General features: G+C 47.7%; 1 protein-coding gene across 2 annotated transcripts in view; it reads left to right on the forward strand.

The window, feature by feature from the left end:
• The first annotated feature begins 4704 nt into the window (after window positions 1–4704).
• Window positions 4705–18881, forward strand: part of TGM5 (transglutaminase 5) — a 31593-nt gene continuing 17416 nt past the window's right edge. The window contains exons 1-6 of one of the 2 annotated variants that reach the window (XM_008574018.1): window positions 4705–4716; window positions 10806–10985; window positions 11106–11351; window positions 14878–14996; window positions 17647–17775; window positions 18350–18527. In XM_008574018.1, the coding sequence (XP_008572240.1) occupies window positions 4707–4716; window positions 10806–10985; window positions 11106–11351; window positions 14878–14996; window positions 17647–17775; window positions 18350–18527 (862 nt within the window). In that variant the 5' untranslated portion in view covers window positions 4705–4706. The remainder of the gene's footprint in view (window positions 4717–10805; window positions 10986–11105; window positions 11352–14877; window positions 14997–17646; window positions 17776–18349; window positions 18528–18881) is intronic. The other variant, XM_008574019.1, reaches the window with a different exon arrangement.

Raw genomic sequence — 18881 nt, forward strand, 5'->3', positions numbered from 1 at the left:
ATTTGGAGAGAACAGAAACATGAAAAGAAACTAAACAAAAATCACCAGTAGCTCCCCCGTCCCAGAGGAAATATCTGCTAACACTTTACATCATTCTGGTCTTTTCCCCTTTTCACTGTGTTGTTTTAAAGTCCTAATCACAAACTGATACATCTCTATCATAGATAATTTAGAAAATCCAGAAACACATAGAAGAAGAGCATCCTCCTGTCAGTTTCCAGGTGTGGGCCCTCGCCCTTGTCCATGCCTCGCCTGCTCTGTGGTGCTGCACTCGGCAGACAAGCAAGATGTCACACTTCTGCAAGGGCCAGCAATGCCCCAGAAATGTCCCTCTCACCCACCTCCTCCTCTCTTTGCTTTTTATTGGTCCTTTTGCTTGCCCCCAGTCCTCCTCCTCCTCCCTTCTACTTTCTCTCCTGGGTGGCTCCAGGCCTGTGCCTCCCCCAGCTGCACAGGCAAGAAGGGTAACAGCCCACATGCCCTCACCCAACCCTGGCTGCCAGCTGCACCTGTCCTCATTAAGTACCACTGGGCATTTCTGTGGGGCTCTGTCACTGTCTTGTCACCACTGTGTTCCATGTGGCTCCTGCACTCAGGAGAAGGTTGCCTGTGCTGACCCTTGCAGAAATGTCACACCTTGCTTGTCTGCTGTTTAGTCACCGTCCCTCTTGTGCATTGGTCATGGAAAGCTCCCTGGCTGTGTCACTGGAGGAGGACATGAGGGCAGACTACCATCTGAGACTTTGAGGGGCCTCCCAGGGGGCTGTAGATATTAGCCATTTCTGCCTTCCCATTCCACCTTTCAAATGATTTCCCCTTTCCCCATCCAAAAACTGGCTTAAAAATCATACTACTCTGTAGCGTTTTCTTCTCTTTCTCACTTAAGCAAGCCTGTCTGGCTTTGCTTCCCCACCTCGGTTTTGGTTGTATAAACTAGATCATCTCAAAGCCCCTGTTCAGCTCAACGTCCCCCAGGGCCCAGAACGCTGGGGTTCACACCCACCGCTGTAGAGCACCCCGAGTGAGATCCCGAATGACCCTCCCTTCGCCTCATGACAACCCAGAGGCCAACCGACCTGGCCAGGCAGTGGCTCCCACAGACAAACTGTGGCAAAGCAATGTGCAGGCGGAGGAGCAAGGAGGTGGCACGAGCCAGGCCACCCCCACTCTCCTGACTCCTGGCCTTCTCAGTCCCCCACCGTGTGCATGGAGACCACCATCCTCAGGTCCTTTTGGCTGCTAGTTTTGGGGTCCAGCATTATTGCATGGACAACAAAGAAAAGAGCTCTGGGCTCCCTCAGGGTGTTCCCACAAGTATAAAATGGTGATGTAGCAACACTAGCAGCGCCAGCCCTACCTTCCCTGTAGGGTTGCCGTGAGGATCCAATGACACAGTGTGTTCTAAAGTGCTCTGAACGTTGTGAGTCACACTTGCATGCAGAGGTCCTCTGATCATTTCTCCTGGGTGACCGTCTCTATTTCTGGGGGTGGCAAGAGGGAGGGGGCAGAGGACTCCACTTGGATCTGCCAATTCCAGCTTCCCTCTGCAGTCATCTGTGGAGAACCTCCTCACCCCCCACTCAGACCTAGCAGCCAGGGCGTCAGGGTCCTGATCCTGCAGACAAGGGCATACCAAAATTTGTAGCAGGGCAGGAATTAACACCCAAGTCTTTCTTGGGAAAGTTCTGGAGGTTCCCCACCCCCACCCCCATCCCCACCTTACTAGAGCCAGCTTGCCCCATGGGGATGGCAGGTGTGTCCACATCTCTCTGCTCAAGTGTCCCTCCCTGTTGGTCACCTCCCTGCTTCCATCCAGACAGGAAGTGCTTGTCGACTCTGCTCAGCTTCCCTGTCTCCCCTCTGCCTGCCCTTTCTGGACCAAGGGAAAAATTGCTCTGATCAGAGCTGCCTCCCTACCCCAGCACACCTACACACACCCTCTGACTAAGGGTTTGCAGAAATCAAATGAAAGGCTGAGCCTACAAGTCAGCCCAGGTCTTATTCAGCCTCCAGGGTCCAGGCAGAGGAGCTGGGGGGCAGGAGGGCAGGGACATTCCTGGCCCCATGTATGGGCTCATGCCCCCCTGGTGCTCATACCTCCTCTCCCCTGTCCAATGGCTACTTAGACAAGTCTTCTCACAGAGCTTTCTGGCCGTGTGAGGTGCCTTCCCAGGTGAATGTGAATTCTCTGCCCTCAGCACGTGGCAGTGGGTTTGGCCGTTTATCCATTTGTTTATGCATGGATCATCTTTTAATTCATTCACTCCACCAAGCAACAAATATGAACTGGAAAACCAACCACTTTTCAGATACCGCATTAAGCACCTGGCTGGGCTCTGGAGTTTGATTTCTGCCCGCAAAATCTGGCTCCACCAGCTCTTCGTGAATGATCCTGGGAAAACGATTTAATGTCTTTAAGCCTTGATCGCCTCTTCTATAATATAGGAGTAATAACAGTACCTAACACATAGGATGTCGTGAGATTAAGTGGGAAAATGCACATAAAGAAATTAAAACAGTATCTAGTACTTAAAAGCTATTACTAGTTCTCTTTAGTGGTTCTACTACTATTAGTCACTGCCATTTTTAAGCAGTGGGAATACTATTAATAAGACACGGTCTGTGCCCTCAAGGGGGACTGGGGGAAAGATAGGTAGACATTGATGATGTTAAGGTGTTCATTGGCTGATAGGGAATGCGGAAGAGGAAGCTGTTATACTCCTGGTGTGGCAGAGGGATGGTGTCAGGAATAATTCCCAGAGGGGCGATACTTGAGGGGAAAGATAGGTAGACATTGATGATGTTAAGGTATTCATTGGCTGATAGGGAATGCGGAAGAGGAAGCCGTTATACTCCTGGTGTGGCAGAGGGATGGTGTCAGGAATAATTCCCAGAGGGGCGATACTTGAGCCTGGATACTGGAGAAATCAGGCAAGTGAGAGAACGTTTCAGAAAGAGAGATCAACACAAGTGAGAGCGCACAGAGGTGCTGGAGAGAGGTCTCCATCAGAAAACTGAAAGGGTGTGGCCCGCCTGGACTCCAGGTGCCTTGAGAGTGACTTTGAGAAGTCTGGACTTCACCCACACTGTAAGCAGGGGAGCAACCTGGTCAAATTGGCACTTCAGAAAAACCACTCTGGTGACTCACTTGGAGAAGAGATGGGTGGAAGACTGGTTAGTAGTTGTTGTCCAGGCAAGTGGGGGCTTCAGGGAAAGCAGGACCAAAGGGCACAGAGACAAGGGGCCAGTTTTAGGAGACAATCAGGAGCTGGCCTGGATCGATGGGCTAAAGGGAGGTCAGGAAGATGGAGAAGTATGAGGTGGTGCCCAGGTTTCTCACTCACCAAGACTGGAGGTGCAGGAGGAAAGGCAGGTATTTTGAGAGGAAAGGGAGGTGAGAGGGGTTCCAGTTTGGCCCTCTGGGTGTGAAGTGTCCGCGGTTCGCCCTGCAGAGCTGTCGAGCAGGTGGTGCCTGCAGCACACAGTTCTGGGGATCATTAGGGTCACGTGGGAGCCAGTGAAGTGAGAAGAGAGGAGACCCTGGGACAAATCCCTGGGAAGCACCAGCATGAGTCCCCTGTGAAGGGGACTGAGAAGAAGAGGATGGAGTGGATGAGGAGGCAGGAGGACAACCAAGAGAGAGAGATCACCTAAGCCCAGAAGGAGTGCTGAGCACAGTCAGGGCTGCAGGAGGCCTCATGAGATAAGAGCAGGGAAGGGTGCCTGGGGCCTGGTGACCAGAGGGGGTAGGTGAGAATGGTGTCAGGGGAGGCGTGGGGACAGAAGGCAGATTACAGCAGGGTGAGGGGGTTGGAGGCAAAGCAGTGAAGGAGGAGCTTGGCGGGGTGGGGGGTGGGTGGGACGGCAGAGTGGGGGATGGGTGTCCCACCCACTCCACACGCAGAACACTTCTCCTTCCTTTCCTCTCTTCTCTTATCTGTGCTTTTCTCTCCACAAGCTCATTTCAAGGACTTGTACTTATTAGGATCAAGGTCCTTGCTCACTGGCATTCCCACCCTCTCCTCTCATCTACTTCCAAAACTCCTCTGTGAATCTTTCCAATTTTTCTTCCTCTACTGCTTTTATTTGAGATTTTCCTTGGACCTGGCAGGTCTCTCCAAAGACGATGCCACCACCAAAAAATAAATACAACAAAATCATAGCAAGGGTGACCCACAGTGGGTTCAGTTTGCATTTAATATCCACAAAGTGGCTCTTCGGAATACAAGAGGGCTCAGGTGCAGAGCAGGATTCTAGGCTCACTGAGGCTCTTTAAGTTGTGCACAGTCGACTTGGGACCCTGAAACTCCCTCCTGCAGGGGTGCAGCCCCCCTCCATCTCCCTGGAGGTCCCATCTGCTCGCCTCTCCCTCCTGGCTCCTCCACCGCAGCACAGCATCTGCCAGGAAATATCCTATTGCCCAAGAGCTATCAAAGGCCCTCATAGCACAAGGCCCTGACACTGTCTCAGCCTCCACACCTGCTCTCAGCCGATCAACACTGCCAAGAAAAACCTGAGGGCGAGCGAGAAAACCAGTTGTGATCTGCCCAATAAGCAGATGTCAGTGCAGCAGCCGGGCCCCGCCTTCAGTGTCTCCTGGAGTCTTGGGATGGAAGGGGCTGTGGACACTCCAGGACCAGTTCCCTGAAGCTCCTGTCCATCCAGCTGTTCTGTGGGAAGCAGCCTGGGTACCAGAGGCAGCCACCATGGCCCAAGGTAGGAAAGGCCAATAGGGGCTGTGGAGAGAGGGGACAAGGAGGACAGAGAGAGACTGAAGGGAGTCAAGGGGAGGAGCGTGGATTCAGAGGAAGAAAGAAGCACAAACAGTACTGAGGCAGGAAGAGTAGGAACCCTAGAAACCTCAGAATTCACTGGTGGCCTGACAACTGGGAGACAGGGTGGAGGCCGACAGGGAAACATGGCCAAGCAACTGCATACTGACTTTCCTCCTTCCATAGCCAGGTGGGACGGGCAGGGCCAGGGATTAGGGGTCAGGGCTCCTGTCCTTCGCTGCCTCAAACTGACCTTTTGACACTAGGCAAGTCATTTCTCTAGTTTCCAACCCCTGTTCCTAAAACATGAATTGGACCAAACAATCTTGAAGTCGTCTTCCAGCTCTAAAGTTCTCTGAATCGCCACATCTTCTCTCCTTTTCCCATATCAGAGGGTCTGTTCATCATCTTAACTAATCTTCCCGCCACTACCCTTCTCTCCATGCCATCTCCCTCCTTGTGGAAAGGGCTGCTAGGAAGATTGAATGGTTAGGCTGAAACCGTTTATGGGAATGAGCTTCTAACTTTCTCTACAAATGTAACGGCCTTACCTTCATTTACTACCCTTCGTGTTTACATTTTTACTTAAAAATCTTTATAACTTTTAATTACACAGGAAACATATGAATATCTAGTTGGAGTAAATTAAATTAATGCCTTTTTTCATCTTATGTCAATAATTATAGATAAAGCTATAGTCCCCTGATTGCCATCCCCAACCCTAGCCTCCTCTCCAGAGTAACCACTGTTATCTGTCTTTTGTCTACACATTTACATTCGTGTGTGTGTGTGTGTGTGTGTGTGTGTCTTGGAGCTCTGTCTGTGCCAGTCAGCACCTATATATCTACCTTAGTATTTTCCATAGTGCGAGTATAAGTAATTTGTTTATCTAGTCCCCTATTGATGGGTATTTAGGTTGTTTCCAATTTTTTAGTCGTGCTAGCAATATTGCAATGAACATCCTTGTTCATACCTCATTGTGCTCACGTGGGAGTGTCTCTCTAGGACAGACACTAAGATCTCCTACTCTAAAGGTTCTTCTTACAATCTTCTTTTTATTTCCCTGATCATTTTACCCCATTATCCCTTTTCCTCAAAGAGAAGAAATGTGCCCAGCAGTAAATTAACCTCCTGTCTGAATATCCAGTGTTGGGGCTGAAGAATAATCCCTTGTGTCACAGGCAGAGATTAACATGATCCGTGACATATCCAGAGGATGAGATTTGGCTCCAGTGCTTACTGCCAGGCAGATGCTGCCACATCTGTTGGGTAGTCCAGGTCATGTGCCCAACCTGAATCATAGTCAGTTAGTTCTTTCTGTCTAGTCAGTTGGTCTCCAAGAGGGGTGAGCCTCTTTTTCCACTATTAGGAAAAAGCCAGGTGCTTTCCCAACTGGCAATGGGTCAGGATGTTCTTTCTGACCATGAGTGAAAGCCAGCAGTGAGCAGCAGCTGTTGTGTAATGGGGAGAGCACTGGACTGGGGTCAGGAATCCCGGGTTTAACCTTAGGCAAGACATTTAATCTACCTAAACCTTGGCATTCTCATCTCCAAGTGTGGGTCCCATGGCGTTTCGTCCCTCCATGTTTGTGGTGAGGATTAAATGAGATAACTGAGTAGTCAGCACATGGTAGACAGGCTCTCAATAAAGTGTTGATTGAATCTGAAATCTGAAATAGGTGGTACTGGGTGATTTTGCAAAACATAGAGAACTCTATTCAAACTAGCAAACATTTCTGAGTGCCTAAATGTGCCAATCATTATGCTTATGTTTCTTTTATCATAATAATAATAATTAGCTAATTTATGAAAAAGATGTGCATTAGTAATCAAAACTTTTAAAGAGGTTTAAGAAGATAGAGTTTAATATTTATTAGGGTATTTTAGTACAGTTGATATGTTTCATATTTATTATAACATTATAGCAGTTTTATTAAGATATAATTCACATACTGTAAAGTTCACCCTTTTATTTTTTTTTTATTTTTTTTATTTTTTAAAAAAGATGACCGGTAAGGGGATCTTAACCCTTGACTTGGTGTTGTCAGCACCACGCTCAGGCAGTGAGCGAACCGGCCATCCTTATATGGGATCCGAACCCGCGGCCTTGGTGTTATCAGCACCGCACTCTCCCGAGTGAGCCACAGGCCGGCCCCAAAGTTCACCCTTTTAAAGTGTACAATTCAGTGGCTTTTGGTATATTCACAAAGTTTTGCAAGCATCACCACTACGTAATTCCAGAACATTTTCATCACCTCTAAAGGAAACCTCATACCCCTTAGCAGTCACATCCCATTCCACCTTCCTTCAGTCCCTGGAAAACTCTAATCTATTTTCTGTCTCTATCAATTTGCCTATTTATATAAATTGAATCATACAATATGTGCCCTTTTGTGTCTGACTTCTTCCACTTAGCATAATGTTTCAAGATTCATCCATGTTATAGCATGTTCAGCATTCGTTTTCATGGCCGAACAATATTCCATTATATGGATATACCACATTTGTTTATCCATTAATGAGCTGATAAATATTTGTGTTGTTTCCACTTTTTGACTGTTATGAATAATGCTGCAATCAACATTCAGTACAGGTTTTGTGTGAACATATGTTTTCATTTTTCTTGGGTGTGTACTTAAGGATGGAATTGCTGGATCATATGGTAACTCTATATTTAACATTTTGAGGAACTGCCAGACTGTTTCAAAATGCTGCATCATTTTGGGCCAATCGCATGGCTCACTCAGCTGAGTGTGGCGCTGGGAGTGCAGTGGTGCTGGGAGCGCCGAGGCCATGGGTTCAGATCCTATATAGGGATGGCCAGTGCACTCACTGGCTGAGCATGGTGTTGACAAAACCAAGCCAAGGGTTGCGATCCCCTTACCAGTCACACACACACAAAAAAAATGCTGCATCATTTTATAATGCCACCAGCAACGTATGAGGGTTCTAATTTCTCCACATCCCACCAACACTTGTTATTATCTGTCTTTCTTACAGCTATCCTAGTGGGTACGAAGTGGCATCTCACTTGTATTTCCCTAAAGACAATGATATTGTGCATCTTTTCATGTACTTAGTGGCCTTTTGCATATCATCTTTGGAGATATGTCTAATCATATCAGTTGCCCCTTTTTTTTTTAATATTGTGGTTACTAGTCCCTTATTAGATACTGTATATAATTTATATTCCCCTGTCTGTGGCTTATCTTTTCACTTTCTTGGTAGTGGTCTTAATGCAAAAAAATTTATTAATTTTGGGCCGGCCCGTGGCTCACTTGGGAGAGTACGGTGCTGATAACACCAAGGCCACGGGTTCGGATCCTGTATAGGGATGGCCGGTTCGCTCACTGGCTGAGCGTGGTGCTGACAACACCAATCCAAGGGTTGAGATCCCCTTACCGGTCATCTTTAAAAAAAAAAAAAATTATTAATTTTGATAAAGTCCAATTCATCTAGAGTTTTTCTTTCACTGCTTGAGCTTCTGCTGTCATACCTAAGAAACCATTGCATAGTTCAAGATCATAAAGATTTACCCCTGTGTTACCTTCTACGAGTTTTATAGTTTTAGTTCTTACGTTTAGGTCTTTGATCCATTTTGTATTAATTTTGTGTTTGGTGTGAGGTAGGCATCCAGCTTCGTTCTTTTGCATGTGGAAATCCACTTGTCCCAGAACCATTTTTCTTTTCCTTTTTGTCTTTTTTACTGACTGGTAACAGGATCCCAACCCTCAGTGTTGCGCCCGCACCGCGCTCAGCCAGTGAGCGGGAACCGGTCTCCACATGGGATCCAAACCCTCGGCGGGAGCGCCGCCGCGCTCACAAGCGGCGCACTCTCCAGTGCACCACCGGGCCGGCCCCAGAACCATTTTTTGAAGAGTGCTCTTTCCCCCATTGAATTGTCTGGGCACCCTTGTTAAAGATCAATTGACTGTAAATGTGACAGTTTATTTCTAGACTCTCAGTTCTATTCCACTCATCTATATGTCTATCCATATGCCACTACCACATTACCTTGATTACTGTAGCTTTATAGTAAAGTTTAAAATAGGGAACTGTAAGTCCTCTAACTTTGTTTTTTTTTTTTTTTTAAGATTGTTTTGGCTACTATAGATCCCTTGTATTTCCTTATGAATTTTAGGATTGTATTGTCAATTTCTGCAAATGGCAGTTGGAATTTTGATAAGGATTGTGTTGAATCTGTAGATCAAATTGTCATCTTAATGATACTGTATTCCAATCTATGAAGATGGAATGTCTTTTCATTTATTTAGGTCTTTAGTTTTTCAATGATGTTTTGTGTTTTTTGGTGGTGCAAGTTTTGCACTTCTTTTGTAATAAGTATTTCATTCTTTTTGATGTTATTATAAATGGAATGTCTTAATTTTAATTTCAGATAATTTATTGCAAGTGTATAGAAATACAATTGATTTTTGTGTGTTGTTATTGTATCCTTCAACCTTACTGTATTTGTTTATTAATTCTTTTTGTGTGTGTATGTGGATTTTCTATATAAAAAATTATGTCCTGTATGAATAGAGATAATTTTACTTCTTTTCAATCTGGATGTCTTTGACTTATTCTTCTTGCCTAATAGCCCTGGCTGGAGCCTCTAGTACAATGTTGAATAGATGTGGCAAGAGCAGACACCCTTGTCTTGTTCCTTATCTCACCAGGAAAGTATTTAGTCTTTTACTGTTAAATATGGTTTTAGCTATAGGTTTTCATAGAAAGCCTTTATCAGATTGAGCAAGTTCTCTTCTATTACTAGTTTGTCAAATTTTTTTATCATAAAAGAGTATTAGATTTTGTCAGATACTTTGGTTCATTTTTTTTTTTAATCCAAGTATAGCCAAGACAAAGCAGCTAGGTTTCTATCCTTATTGGCTTACAGCTAGTGCTGAAAGACAGACAAATGAAAAAGTAACCAAGAAAAATATCTGGACACCCTCATCCAGAGCCTGGAACTAGTAGAAATTTGTTGATATAAATGAACAAATCAGCATGAGATGTAAATTAATCTGTCAATTAAGTGCTATAGATCAGTGGGAGAAGGAAAGAAAGGTGGGCCAATTGGGGCAGGCTTCATGAAGCAGGTGGGTCTTGGAGGACAGGTGGAATTCATAGTTAGGGGGCATTCTGACTTGAGGCTATTGCAGGAACATAATACACAGACATGGGCTGGCCAGTTAGCTCAGTTGGTCAGAGCACAGTGTTGATAATGCCGAAGTCAAGGGTTCAGATCCCTGTACCAGCCAGCTGCCCCCCCCCCGAGCCAATTGCGACTTAAAGGCTGTGAGCCCACCAGTGACTGGGGACCATAGCAGGACCCCAGAAGTGGAGAAGAAACAGAGAAGTCAGAAACAAAGCCCTTTTGGGAGAGGTGCACTTGGAGAACAGTGAGGTCAGTCTGTGTTTTAGCAGAAGTTCCAGACAGCTGGGAATGGGACATTCTTTGACTGTCGTCAGCATCTGAGCTCTCAGGGCATTGGGCACGTGGCATTAGTGGTGGTGAGGGAGCCAGCAAATTGTTTAAAGAAGAGCAGTTTATCCAGGGACAGCTAGCCCAAGGGTAGCTAATCCAGAGTCTCACAACCAGGTCTGGAGGCCAGTACAAGGGCAATTAAGAGTATAAACTTGAGTCCAAGAAAATGCACACTGGGTTGAATCTGAAGACATGTGAGGCTGAAGGGAGCAATTAAACTTGGCCTGATCTATAAAAGGAGTTGAATAGTGGCAGAAGACCATGCACCTTCAGGAGGATGTAAGGGAGAAGGGGATAGAAGGTCAGAGATGTAGGGGAGGAAGGAAGGGAGGAAGGAAGAGAGAGGAACATGCATGCACGCAGCCTCGACTAGCCCTTATACCAACCCTGTCAGGCTGGGATTATGGGCTCTGTTTTGCTAACGTGGAAACTGAGGCTCAGAGAGGCTAGGTTACTTTCTCAAGTTTGCACAACTAGTAAGTGGTGGGCAGGACTGTACCAGGCTCCACAACCCTACTGTTTCATCTGCCCCTGGCTGCCCCATCGCAGGGCTAGAGGTGGCCCTCACGGACCTCCACAGCTCCCGGAACAACGTGCGGCACCACACAGAGGAAATCAGTGTTGACCACCTCCTTGTTCGTCGGGGCCAGCCCTTCAACATCACCCTGTACTTCAGGAACCGGGGCTTCCAGCCGGGCCTGGACAACATCATCTTCGTGATTGAGACTGGTGAGGACCCCAGCTTGCTCACTGGGGTTGTGCATGTGCACACATGTGTATACGTTGGGGGGAGGGAGTTGAGGGGCTGGGAGGTCACCCTAGAGGGCCTCAACTCTATTTCCCTCCTAGGACCCCTGCCAGACTTGGCAAAGGGGACTCGGGCTGTGTTCAGCCTGGCAGACCGTGGTGGCCCCAGCCCCTGGATCGCCTCGCTGGAGACGAATCGACCCACCTCCCTGGAGGTGAGCCTGTGTGCCCCTCCCATGGCGGCTGTGGGTCGGTACCTCCTGAAAATCCACATCGACTCCTTCCAGGGGTATGTCACTGCCTACCAGCTTGGGGAGTTCATCCTGCTCTTCAATCCCTGGTGCCCAGGTAAGGCAGGGTGCCCGTGCAAGGGTCCCTTGTCTCTGTATCTTGGTCGGTGCTGCCACAAGAGAGACAGGCTCAGGATTTCTAGACCCAGCTTCCTGGCCACCAACAAGCCTCCCCAATCCCAGGCAGTCAGCATCCACCCCCACCTAGCAACCGCAAGGGAGGGAGATCTTGCTATTTATTTATTTATTTAGAATTTGTAGATTATGAACCAAATCATCTTTATTTAAAAAGAAAACTATTACAATGAAGTTTGACCACTGTTAACATCTACCTTCATCATGCATTTTTAAGTTAATTAAAGTTTTTTCATGATTTAAGTAATAAATGCAGTGCATTGAATATTCTTGGAATGAAGTAAAGGGTAAAATAAGAACAAAAAAAGAAGAAGAAAGAAAAAAGAAAAGAAAGATGTAAGAAGAAAAGTAAAATCTCCCAATCTCCTAATCCCATTCTCCAGCGGAAGCCCTGCTCACATTTTCTTTCGCAGCCTTGGGAAAGAGTTCTACTCTTAATCAAATGTGAATGTGTGTGTGCGTGTGTGTGATTCTACAATACACACCACAAGTGGGATTATGTAATATGTACCATCCTCCAGTTTGCTTTTTTTTTTTTTTTTTTTTAATTTAACAATTCAACTTTGGGGCTGGCCCCGTGGCTCACTCGGGAGAGTGCGGCGCTGGTAGTGCCAAGGCCGCGGGTTCGGATCCTATACAGGGATGGCCGGTTTGCTCACTGGCTGAGCGTGGTGGAGACCACACCATGCTGAGGGTTGTGATCCCCTTACTGGTCAAAAAAAAAAAAAAAAACAATTCAACTTTGGACATATTTTCCTATCAGTACAGTCTTCTTAACAGCTAAAACTATTCCACTGTTTGGATGCACAAAATGGTTTTAACTGGTCTCCTATTTGTGGGCATTTTGGCTGTCACCACTTTTTCTCTTGTACAAACAAAGCCACAGTTAATATCCCAATGCCACCTGTCCCACAAGTCCTGTCCTCTAAATCATCATGGGGGAGGGGTAGCCGTAGGTACATAGACAGATGTAGGACATGGACATGGTGTGGGCAGAGTGAAACACAAGTGAAGAGGAGAGAGTGGGAGGAGAGGCAGAAGAGGTCAGCAGTAGAGAATGCATCGGTGTGCTTTGGGGCAGAGGCCAGACTCAACTAAGTCTTGCTTCTGGCTTAGAGGATGATCCCTTCCCCTCTTCCCTCTGGCTCTACCTTCTCTCCCAGCTTTATTCCAAGTGGCCTGCTGGGTTGTGTCAGAACCCAAAACTCTGGGTGGGTTCTAACACCTCTAACCATCCACCTCCCTGTCACTGAATGGCTCAGCACTCTCTCACTAGCCATTTGACCAGGCCTGCCATTGGATAAAAGAGGACCAGTTGTCTGTCTTCTCTCTGTGTCTCTGTCTCTCTTACACACACATATCCCTCCTGTCCTCCAAGACCATGAGTGTCAGACTTGTACTAAGGGCCTTCCAAGCTGTGGGGAGGAAAGTCTTACCTGTGGGGCCTTCTCTCCTGACTTTGTGTCCCACCCAGGTCCTAGGGAGACCAACACTGTGGCTAGGGATTGGGAGGGGCTGAAGTCAGGATCAGCAGCTGCTCCATCACAGTACTGGGATATTAGCTGGGAAAACCCACCTTGTAGCTCAGGCCACTCCTGGCCTGGCCGTGAGGAGGGATGTGTGTGATCTCATCCATGAACCTGCAGCTTCCTGCCACACTGGTCCAAATCCTCAAAAAAACACATCTCAGGGCCAGCCCGGTGGCGCACTGGAGAATGCGCTGCTTGGGAGCGCGGCGGCACTCCCGCCGAGGGTTCGGATCCCATGTGGAGACCGGTTCCCGCTCACTGGCTGAGCACGGTGCGGGAGCAACACCAAGGGTTGCAATCCTGTTGCCGGTCAGTAAAAAAGACAAAAAGGAAAAAAAAAAACACATCTCAGCAAGGTGTCCTCCTGCAGCAGTGTCAGCCCATCAGGCTGCATCTGAGGCTGCCTCTGAGGAGGGGAGGAGCATCCCTTCACCTCAGGGTCAATAGGGCTTCCAGACAGTCCCAGGATACTGCAAAGAGGACATCTGCCACCAAGGCCCTTTGTTTGTTAGTTCTTAACTTTATAAGATGATGGCGCACTGGAGAATGCGCTGCTTGGGAGCGCGGCGGCACTCCCGCCGAGGGTTCGGATCCCATGTGGAGACCGGTTCCCGCTCACTGGCTGAGCACGGTGCGGGCGCAACACCAAGGGTTGCAATCCTGTTGCCGGTCAGTAAAAAAGACAAAAAGGAAAAAAAAAACACATCTCAGCAAGGTGTCCTCCTGCAGCAGTGTCAGCCCATCAGGCTGCATCTGAGGCTGCCTCTGAGGAGGGGAGGAGCATCCCTGCACCTCAGGGTCAATAGGGCTTCCAGACAGTCCCAGGATACTGCAAAGAGGACATCTGCCACCAAGGCCCTTTGTTTGTTAGTTCTTAACTTTATAAGATGATTTTTTTTTTAAAGATGACTAGTAAGGGGATCTTAACCCTTGACTTGGTGTTGTCAGCACCACGCTCTCCCGAGTGAGCTAACTGGCCATCCCTATATAGGGATCCAAACCCGCAGCCTTGATAATTATCAGCACCACACACTCCCAAGTGAGCCACGGGCTGGCCCTATAAGATAATTTTTTTATATAATAAAAGTAGTACATGTTCATTCTGAAAATCTAGAGAACACCAATAGGCAAAAAGAAAAAAAAATTACTATTAATGTTTTTTGGAATAGGCTTCAAAATCCCATTTATATACATGTATATTTTAAGAAAAGACAATTCATACTATACACATTATTTTGTAAACTATCTAAACTTCATATATCACATGTAGATTTCCATATCCATATATTCGATTTTGCAGTATTAATACTATATAGAATTCTGTGGTGGAGATGCACTGAAGCTATTTAACCAGCCCACGAGAATAGGGCATTTAGGTTGTTTCCAGCTTTTCAGTATTATCAACAGCCCTCAGATGTACAGCCTAGTATCTAAATTTTTGTGCACATCCTAAACACTTTGCTTAGATTGAATTCCTACAAAGGGAGTGATGAGGTTAATGCCAACCCTTGAGTTCCTGTTGATTTTTTCCAGCCAAGATTAGTTAAGTATAGCAGAAAGAGCACAGAACATGGAGTCACATGGGCTCTGTCTTCAAATTCCAGCTCTGAACTGTGTGATTTGGGCAAGTTACTTAATCATTCTGAACCTGTCTTCTCAATCTTACAATGGGGCTAGAGTGTAAACATGGTTGGTGAGCCAAGAAATTTCACCAAAAGTAAATTTCTATTATTCCACCTCATGTTCATGTTGAGCCTGTGTTGGGGGTGTGGTCTCCCCAAGACCCACCCCCCTCCTGCCCCTCTAGGTGTCCGCAGGTGCCCTCTCCAGAGCTCAGTTTCCATGGGACTGTGGGGATGGGGATAGTCAGGAAGGGCAAGATGACTTTGCTGCTTTGTGTCCTCCCACTTTGATTCCTAGCGGACGCTGTCTACTTAGACAGTGAACCCCAGAGGCAGGAGTATGTTGTGAATGATTACGGCTTCATCTACCAAGGGAACAAGAACTGGATCCGCCCTTGCCCCTGGAACTACGGACAGGTGAATCTCAGCCCTGCTTGTGGCCCATACAAGCCCTGGGTTTGTGGGGAGAGGGGAGAAAGAGTGGGAGAGAGGGTGCCCCTCACACAAGGTGCCCCTGGAACTACGGACAGGTGAATCTCAGCCCTGCTTGTGGCCCATCCAAGCCCTGGGTTTGTGGGGAGAGGGGAGAAAGAGTGGGAGAGAGGGTGCCCCTCACACAAGGTTCACCCAGAACTGCCCGCCAACGCTAACTAAATGGTGCCAGAAAGATGTGAGATATGACTCCAGGTTGCTAGAAGAGCAGTCAGAGGCAGTGGGAAGGTCCATGGGGAAAGGGCAGCTAAAGTCACCCCACTCAGGAATTCCACTGAACATCAGGGTGAAGATGAAGGTGACAACAATCACAGTGGCAATGGCAGTGCCTGCTATTTTTGTTTGTTAGACTGGTTCCAGTGGAGTCCCATTTTCCACTCTCTCACTTCATCCTCACAACCCTTGGCAATGGACCCTAGCACCAATTCTGTCATACTGATGGAAACTTGCCCCTGAACATCTCAACCAGAAGCAGCAGCAATGCTTCTCCCTCCACATTTTGTATTGTATACATATTCTAAGACACACGATTTTATATGTAAAAGTCGTGTCACATTAACTGCAATGCTCTGCAACTCCTGCCTTTCTAAAGCCTGCCTCTCATTTAAACTCAGCCCATGGTAGATCCCATGGTAGGAATTTGAGTGCCAGACCAGGAAAGAGGGTTCTCTAGGCTGAGCTCTGGTGCTAGTAGCACTATGGGTGGGAGAGGACCAGCCCTGGATCACCCAGAGGGTCCCAGAGGGAAATCCTGGGGGTCTTCCTAGAGCCTTGTGGCAGCTTGATATGAGCTCCTTCCCTGGACTTGCCCAGTTAGAACTCCAAAACACATGGCATGTGGGCCCAACCTGGGCCTGGGGGTGGCTACAGCCAAGATGAGATGTAGCAGCCTCAATTGGCCCCAACTCACATCCCCAACTCATTAAGCATGGGCAGACTGGGGTTCCTGGAGAGCCCCTGGAGAGGAGTTTGCTGTCATCCGTGAGAGACAGAAGTGAGAGTTGCTGCTTTCTGAACTCTGGGTCCCCCCCTTTCTGTCTCTCTTCTTTAGTAATTGTACACTGAATGCCTTCTCAGTGCCAGGCAGGGTGCTAGGTGCTAGAGATATAAAAATGAGTAAAACTGTCCCTGATCCCAAAGTGTAGTGGGGACTCAGACACACAAACAAATCACTTATCATGCAGTGGGATGTATAGTTTCAGAGACGGTACAGAGTGTTCTGGGAGCCAGGAGGAAGAGCTCTTGGTTGGACATGGGGGTATTGGGGAAGCTTCCTGGGAGAGGAGATGCTTGAGCTGAGTTAGCCAAGTGAAGGAAGGTGGGAAAATATCCCAGGTAGAGGGAAGGCACGAGCAGACACAAAGGTGGGAAACAGTTTAGCCTGCTTCAGGGGTTACAGAAATCTGGTGTTGTGAGCTGAGTTAGCCAAGTGAAGGAAGGTGGGAAAATATCCCAGGTAGAGGGAAGGCATGAGCAGACACAAAGGTGGGAAACAGTTTAGCCTGCTTCAGGGGTTACAGAAATCTGGTGTTGCTGGAGCAAAAATGGTGAGGCGGCAGTGACAAGGGGCTGTACTGAGACACAAGGCTGAGGAGTTAGGAGGGGGCCACATCAGGGAGGGACTTCTGTGCCTTCTAAAGGAGGTTGGAGCTTTGATTCTCTAGGCTGCAGGGGCCTTTGAATATTTTAAAGGAGAAAAGTGAACTGGTCAGACTGTCCCTTGGGAAAGATGGGTCAGAGAAGTCTCCTAATTCTGCTTGTTGCCCAGTGTCACATGGGAATGAATGCCTTCATTTACACTCAGTCAAAACAGATGTACGTGTCCCTACCATGTGATGGGCAGTGCACCAGGTCTGGGCTCTGGAGTTGTGAAAAGAGGTGGATTGAATCAGAGCAGGAAAAGACGGACCTTCATTACATTGTAAAACTGAGTCTGATGAGTACAAGGACGTATTCAGGGACACAGAGGTAAACCAGTCTCAGGCTTGGGAATTCTTGGAGGAAGTGGCATCCATACCAAACCTGAAGGTCAAGGCGGAGACAGCCTACCTTGGGTGGGAAGTTTCATAACTCACGTTTGTGATTAGTCAGTCCAGGGCCCCTCTGAATGTGGGTTCAAGGCAGGTTGGTGCCATGGCCTCAGCAGTACCTGCTGATGATAAGCTGGATCAGCATGTGAGTATGGAAGAAGAGGTGGTGTGGTTCTAGCAAGACTATCCTAGGGGCTCCAGCAGCATGGAGATTGAGGGAAGAACAGGGAGAAAAAGACTTTTCAGCCAGTCAGACTCATTGGAGAAAAAACCCAGCAGTATCAATGGTTACTTCAAAATGAAGGGAGAGGGATTTGACTTGCAGGGCATATATACCAGCTGAGTTGTGACTCCAGAGCTTTGAAACACCACACCTGCCTAGGAGACAGTTCATGGTCCTTCTGTTTGATGGTTGCCTTCCAGATGGGTTTGTATTCCACAAACACACTCCATGGGAGAGCTGGGTGGGATGGGTCACATGTTTCTTTACAGACCCCCACATGCCAAGCATGGGCATCTCCCCTCTCTGCACCTCCCTCCTGCAGTTTGAAGAGAATATCATAGATATCTGCCTGGAGCTGCTAGACAAGAGCCTGAACTTCCAGGTCGACCCAGCCACAGACTGTGCCCTGCGGGGAAGCCCCGTCTACATCAGCAGAGTGGTGTGCGCCATGGTGAGGTCCCTGGTATGCTCAGGGGGTGAGGAAGCTGAGCAGAGGGGCCCTGCCCACCCACAGTCACCCCCTGCAATGGGCTAGAGAGGCAGGGGACCTCTGGCAAAGCCATTATGGATGGGACTGATGGCCGAATGTGAGTAGCAAGTTTTCTCAACTGAGCTTTGAAATATCTGGGGGCGGGCCGTCACCTCTATCAATTCCAAACTGCATGTTTTGGGAAAGGCTGAGTCTATCTCCAGTTTGGGAAATGGTCTTGTTGTTTCTGAGCTTCCTTTGTTCTAAAGTATTTTTAAAAGGTCTGAGAGCCAAGCTCTAGCTTCACAGGGAATGGGGGACACAGGGTAAGGGGGTGGATAGAAACGGAATAATAAACTAATTAACAGTGGAACACAAGTCAGAACAGCTGGCCTCCCGCCACCACCTCTTCCCCAGCAAGTGTGGAAGTCTCCAGTAAAATGAGAACAAAGGTCTCCTCTGTCTCAGGCCCATGGGCTTTCCAAGGCAGTCCACATATCACTCCTTGTTGAGGAAAAGGATGTTTCTAATGCTTCTATATATGGCTTCTCTTCAGATCAACAGCAATGATGACAATGGAGTGCTCAATGGAAACTGGAGCGAGAATTATGCAGATGGTGTCAACCCTGCAGAGTGGACTGGCAGTGTGGCCATCCTGAAGCAGTGGCATGCCAATGGCTGCCAGCCGGTGCACTATGGGCAGTGCTGGGTCTTTGCCGCCATCATGTGCACAGGTAGGAGATGGGGGGACCAAAAGTGTAGCAGGTCATGTACGTGCCCTCCGAGCTATTCTTGTCCCAGTTTTGCATGATCCCAACCAAGGGACATGTGGAAGAAAGCCCTTTCCTGCTATAATGTCTCTTCACATATCAGAGCTTATTTCAGACCATGGTTCTGACGTGGAAGTCACCCACTTCCCAGAACCCGGCGCACTTCCCTTTTCTGGGCTCAGGTACCCTAACAGCATATTCCTGAGTACCTGGCTGGGAACTGTCCGGGTCCAAGATAGAAATGAAATGAGAGGCCAAGTAATTAGAAAACTTACAAACTGATTAGTGCCCTTTCTGCCACAGAGAATGGGCTCAGTG

Source organism: Galeopterus variegatus, unplaced genomic scaffold (assembly GCF_000696425.1).
Source record: "Galeopterus variegatus unplaced genomic scaffold, G_variegatus-3.0.2 Scaffold984, whole genome shotgun sequence".
Classification (NCBI taxonomy): Eukaryota; Metazoa; Chordata; class Mammalia; order Dermoptera; family Cynocephalidae; genus Galeopterus; species Galeopterus variegatus.